At 35.1% G+C, this 6,872-nt stretch overlaps 1 protein-coding gene across 1 annotated transcript; it reads right to left on the bottom strand.

The window, feature by feature from the left end:
• Positions 1-1,005: 1,005 nt before the first annotated feature.
• Positions 1,006-2,894, bottom strand: LOC135150493 (protein FAR1-RELATED SEQUENCE 5-like). The gene is made up of 4 exons (XM_064086826.1): positions 2,852-2,894; positions 2,511-2,735; positions 1,691-2,029; positions 1,006-1,499 (listed from the first exon to the last, which is right to left on the bottom strand). The coding sequence occupies exons 1-4, from the start codon at positions 2,892-2,894 to the stop codon at positions 1,006-1,008; spliced, it is 1,101 nt and encodes a 366-aa protein (XP_063942896.1).
• Between the last annotated feature and the right edge of the window lie 3,978 nt (positions 2,895-6,872).

Here is a 6,872-nt window from a genome sequence, read left to right as displayed (position 1 = left end):
GCTTTATGGAAATCCGGAGAACTCTTCAGTAAAGCGGATTGTAGTCTTAAATGAGTAAATTGTAGTCTTAACTGAGTTAATCTTGTTCACAACTCAAACAAAAATCCACAGAGTGTTTTTATCTGGTAAAATTACAGTCAATTCTTTTATGGACAGGTTCTTGAATCATGGAAAGCGTATTCTTGGAAGGTTGCACATTTTCTCTTTTTTCTCTTATTACAGCCAATAGATTTTTCTGCGCCTGATATAATCCTTTTCCCGCTACCTTTGTTGTTGCTTTTGTTAGGATTTTGTATTGTGATCTCATCAACAACACGAGAATCTATTAATTCTTCAATCTGTTCTGAATTCAAGCGAGTTCATGGCTTCTTCATTGTTGTTGTTATGTGCTTCCTCATACTAGAAAGCCCATTTTTAATATACTCCAGAATATCAGCATTACCAGATGCGTCGCTGAGGCATCCCTGAAATTCAAACCAACATTCTTGGGTCTGCACATGGTTGGATACATTTGTGGTACTCCAGTCAGATATTTCCCCAAGTTCAAGTGTGCTGAAACGCACAACTGCATTCTTCAACCATATGTTTGAAACATATTGTCTTGGTATAATTCTAATACCACATATTCCAAGGCAGAAAAAAGCATGAGAGCATAGATAGCCAACTCTAGTGAACAGTTTGCATGAACAATCAATGTTATGTGTATCCATTTTAACTTCCCCCAAAAAGAAAATGTATTAACTTAAGGAATAACAATAGTTTTGGTCAGGAATATATAGGTTCAACTCAAACTTTGGATTCACGAAATATAAAAAGTACTCATGTAACTTAAGATTCCTTGATATGATCCCTCGCCCCACCCCCCACCCCCATAAAGAAGTTTTATAAGTGTATATTCCTACTTTAATAACATTTAATCCTAGAATATATATGTACTAACCTCAAAAATCCTAGATTTGTTTATTGGATCCTCGATCTTTATTGTTTTGATATTATTCAGAATAGTCAAGCCCAAAAGAACAATATCCACACTACCAGCTCTAATCTCTTCCTGAACTTTGTAGAAAAGAGCCCTTGTGTATAAAGTCTAAGTGCATCTTTTTCAATTTCTCTGTCTGTAATTGTTTTTGGTGTGAAGTCATCATAGTGTGTCAGTTTCTTGGCGTTGTTGATCCTTTGTTTTTCAATTGCACTTTGATAGCATATGTAAAACTCTGAAAGTGTATCACCTCTCTGAACGTAATTTCCAAAATAAAAATTAGAACTTTCTGACCTCGATGTTGTCCGCAAGAGGCCTACCATTGGATCGTCATTAAAGTATGCTGGAATCCACAAAGATCTCATATCAAACATTTCTTTTAGCCAAGCATTTTCGTTCAAGTCAAATTCATCAACAGCATCTAACCATCCATGCTCAAATTCTTCTGGTGTTGTATGATCTACCCAAATTACTCGTCTAATTTTTTCCATGAAGCCTGATTCGGCAAAGAAAACAGTACCTAGTTGCGGAAAAAAGAATTGTAAGAAATTAACTTCTTTTATTAACAACCTAGCAAACAACTCAGACATTTATTATATAGATGCACATGTTTTATTATCCAAATTCTTTTAAGAATACATGAGATTAAATGAACAAAATCCAATATGTTATTTACCTTAGAAGGAAATTTTTTCATTATATGCCACATACAAAGTCGATGCTTAACAAGTGGGAAGGAAATTTGAAGAGCAGCTTTCATTGCTAGATCTTGATCTGTAATAATACATTTGGGATCCTTACCAAACACCTTCTTGAAAGATTCGCATGCCCATATATAGTTTTCGTTGTCTTCCCGTTCAAGCAAAATCGCCCCAAAGGTCACACTTTTCCAATGATTGTCTATTCCTACAAGAGGAATGAAAACCATCCCATACCTGTTCCTCCTATACGTTGCATCAAAAGAAACAGCATCACCAAATACTTCATAGTTTTTCCTTCTTTCGCCATTTGGCCTAGAATAATTGAGTGAGATGATTTGCCGAGTCGATTCTATATTTAAATTTAAAACTGGGGTCTGAAAATTCTTGTATGTCCCTGAATTTCTGAACAATCATATCAGCGTCGTGCTTCCCAATGTGTTGTTTAATATCCCTGGAAAAGTTTTTAAAATCCACAACAGTAGCTCCTACATATTCATATGAACCGATCATTGATTTAAAAATGGTATACGCTCGTGAAGCACCAATGTTTGATTTGGAAGCATCAAAGATAAATCTTTTGTGGAACTCGGTTAGAGACCTACTACACCTTAGGAATTGCATTCCTCCCTTACCTGCAAAAGGGTGATTGTGCGATTCTGTGAACTTTTTCACATAAAAACCACTGAGTTGATGTGAAGCAAGCACAAGGTCTGCATGGCATTCACACTTTGTTGAAACCGTTCTCCTCCGCTTTTGGAGTTTTTTATCAACATTTTTGTGTTCAAGACGACCTGATCTTCAGCAAACAAAATACTTCTCTATAGTATTACCATCCCTATCACTCCTTTCAGTGGACCGACGTACATCAAATCCAGATGATCTACCGTATTCCCTGTAGAAAATAAAAGCTTGATTAAGATCACTAAAACGCTGATCAATGTAAGGTTTCAATCCCTCAGAACATTCAGGGATCCAATCTCTACCAAACTCTTGCACATCAACATAAAAATTTTCATCAAACCTATGGTGATCAAACACAGTATTGCTACAAGCATCTGTAAACAATAAAAGAATGAAACGTAAAGGTCTAATCTCGTAGACAAGAATTCAGAAGAAAGTAATCTTTTATCAGGATACATAGTTCAAAACTTTCGAGAAAAAGAAATCAAACCAGAATTCGACTGCAATTCAGTGTTCCAACTAGTGTTCTCCATCGCTGAAGAGCTTCCGTTTGAGAGCAAGCAAAGAGACGATTTTACACAGACAACTATAACGACCAGAAAAGGAAATAGATTATTTCGAGGTGAGAGTCAATCAAGGAGAGTATTAAAGGTAAGCTTTGTAATAAATCTTAAACCGATACAAACAAATATACATAGAAATTTTTTTTGTTTTAAAAGCTTCCGCATACTGCCCTTATGGATGATTTAATTGTATTTATACAGTATGTATAGTATTTGCTTAGATTACAAGATCAAGACTGATCCAACGATCAGCATTCACGTCTCTCGCGTCTCTCGCTTATGCCTCGTCTCTTTTGAACCTTCCTCTCTCTCTCTCTCTCTCTATATATATATATATATATATATATATATATATATATATATATATATATATATATATATATATGCAAGTGCTCAAATGAGAACCCCAGCTCATGTGAGATATGAGATCTAATCTCAGCCCTTTATTTATAATACAACTTTTAATCACAACCTCACATTTTTTCCCTCCCAACCACGTGCTTGACTACTTATCTTCTCATTTAATCCCCAATTCCCACACCACCACTTTTTGCCGTCGATAACATTGTTCTTCACCTTCGACGTCAATCTTCAATCATACATGTCTATCCCCTCCACTGTGCTCTCCATCTCCCTCTCCCATCATCTTTATCCCTTCCGTCTCCTTCTACCTCCCTCGACCCATCCACCAGCGGTGAAAACTTCGCCGCCTTTCCAGTGACGCAATCCGCCATAGGTGAAGACGCCGCTGCCTTCCCCAACGACACAATCAGGCTAATCAGCAGCTGTATTGGTGTGAAGCTTCTTGGCAATGACGATGAAGGATCCGGTGGAGGAGAAGGAGGTGAAGTTGAAGTCAACGAAGATGAAGAAGGAGAAGACAAGATCGGAGGCGAAGGAGGAGACAAGGGAAGAAAGAGTTAATCGGTGGTGGAGGGGTGTTGTTTGAAGATGGAAATGCGTTGAAGTGGGTGCTGTCGCTGTGTCGCCGGAGACGCTATTGTTGGATCTATTTTGGCGTTGGTGATTTTATTATTCTGGTGTCGATTTTTTCCTTTACTGGTGGTGATTTTTTGTTTTACGGTGGTGATTTTTGTTTTTTGGAGCTGATTTTACTTTGTAGTTGGTAATTTTTCAGATTTGGGGGTTTGCAGATAGTGGTGGTGGTTTGTAGATGGTGGTGATGTGGTGATTTACGTTTTCTGAAAGTGATTTTCATTTTTCCAGCAGTGATGTTTAGTTTTCCGATGGTGATTTTCGGTTTGACTGTGGTGATTTTATGTTTTCCGGTGGTGATTTTCCGGTGGTCGCCGGAGATGGTGGTGGCCGGAAACAGTGGTCGGCGGTGGTTGGAGGTGGCAGGTGGTGGAATTAGAATGAAAATGGTGATAAAATATTTAAAAATTAAAAATTAATGTGTGATGAGATATTGATATAAGGTATAAATTGTCTGGCTGAGATTAGATGCCATATCTCACAATAACATTGGTTCTCACTAGAGCATCACCTGGCGCCATATATAGTGTACATATATGTATATGGGGCGCAAGGTGCAAGATTAAGTGAAAATATTCTAAGTGTAGCACATGGTGCCTTTACTCTTAACCCTCTATGTGTGAAGGAGCCCTAGTTGATAACCAAAGTATTTGTTGGATATTCTTCCAAGGGGCAACTCACCTTGCGCCTGAACTACTAGAGCTAATGCATTGCAGAAGAGACAAGTAAACCTTGTAACAATATTGGCTAAGTCAAGTAGTTACTTGGTGCCTGTCACATACAAACTCCTGTATATGGCACCAAGTGATGCCTTCATGGATAAATGGCTAAGAAAATAACGGACCTGCCCCTACACCTATTCCCTTGTGCAGGCACCCAGTGACTCCTCCCTAACAAGTGAAGTGCCAAGTGAAGTTTACATAGCCAAGCACAATGAAGATAATTGAAGAACCAGGTCCTCTTAACCATGGTTAAATTTAAAACCTATAAATAAAGAAGTCAGGCTTCATTGTTTGAAGCTATGTAACTATACACAATTGTGAAGTGCCCACACTATAACAAATATTCTCTCAGAGCTTAGAGTTGTAATCATTAAACTCGACAAGATTATTTTTAGAGTGTGAGACGTAGTCTTGTAGCTGACTTACACGTCGGATTTATAGCACCCGCAAGGTTAATATGTTGAACGATAAATTACCCCCAACTATCTCGTTTGATTTTCGTCTAGTCTGATTGGACCTAGTAGAAGGGTTGTTCTGTAAAAAAATTTAGCATTTTACTTAATGAATTTAATAGATTTTTATAAGCATTGGTTACAATTTAAATAAATTTATATCTTTATAGCGTATAAGTATTTTTGAATATCATATCCAGTATTAAATTATATTCCTAAAAATGTGACCATTATTTGAAAATTGATATTATCTAGATCTTTTTAGATATTATGAAAAATATTTTGATATCTTTAGACATAATAATTTTTTAGATTAAAGAGTATAAATTTATGTGCACAGATTTTCCATATGTAATATTGGAAATTTGATATATAGCTCACAATAAAATATATTTAAAGGGAGCTCAATTGTATTATGTGTCACAAAAGTCATTGATCATAGCGAAACTGGAATTCCGATGCTTTTATAATTGTTTGTCAACATATATTCAATATTTTTCAATAGTACGTTATCAGTCTACTCCAATACCAATTAAGTATAATTTTCGACTTTAACTAAAACAATGAACACAAATATGAAATATAATACAATTTTTATTGATATTTTATAATAAAAACAATTACAAAACTCTCTCAAAAAATTCTAATCTTCTTAAGAGCTGCTACTTTACATGCAATACTTGAGTAAGTGATTACAATTATGTAAATTTATCATATCTTTTTATAGTACACAACTAATCTATTAATTATAAGATATGTTCTAATCAAATACTGTACGTTTCTATACATATACTAACAAATAGCTACGATCCTTTAAATCAGCAATAAACAAATCATTCTTCATCCGGGTATTAAAAATTGGTTGATATCCAATGAAATATTGATAATCTTCTAGTCCTGACGAGCTCAGATTTTGATCAACTATGCTTCATCGCCAAACTCAAATCCTGATGACTTTGTGAAGATACTGACATTGTAATATCATCAAATCCTGATCAGTCATTTCCATATCATGACCATCACTGAATCAGTATTTGTAACACCAGCATGTGACCTAATTAACATGTATTATTGAAACATATGACTCAGACGGTAAAATATATATAATAAAAAATAGTGTATTCAACCTATATATGAGAGAATATTTTCTCATCAAATATGCTTATGATTTTGATTATTGTTATGGAACTATCATCACTTTTACAAGAAAGACAATATCGTCAACATAAAGTTAATTATGACGGATCATGCTTAATTGTTATCATTGGGTAATTATGAGATGAGAGGGTCACTATCTTTCATCCTTTTTAACCCTTACTTTCCAAACAATCGCTTACATATAGTCATTGTCATTGGATATGTAAATTTTCAAAAAAATTCATATTTTGCCTAAAAACATTACTACGTCATTGTTTAAAATTAAGATCACAGCATAAGCACGGGCCTTATAATGATGTTAGGTATAAAAAGAGAGATTTAGCTTCTAACGCAAAATCTACGTTCCAACTTTATTATTATTAATCAAAATTATTGTTAATTTGTTATTAATACCATCAACCAAACTATGATACTCGTCGAGTATTACTCGACCCGACCGTTCAAATTTCCATGTCTCATTATTTCAAATTTCCATGTCTCATTATTTCAAATTTCCATGTCTCCTTAAACAAGAATCTCCATGTCTCATTATTTCAAATTTTGAGTGTCGCTAAATTCCACACAAGTGAAGTCTATACCACCGTTCTTCATCATAACGAAATATCCATCTTAAAATCATG

This window comes from Daucus carota, chromosome 2 (assembly GCF_001625215.2).
Source record: "Daucus carota subsp. sativus chromosome 2, DH1 v3.0, whole genome shotgun sequence".
Classification (NCBI taxonomy): Eukaryota; Viridiplantae; Streptophyta; class Magnoliopsida; order Apiales; family Apiaceae; genus Daucus; species Daucus carota.
This window is presented reverse-complemented; position numbering and strand designations above follow the sequence as displayed.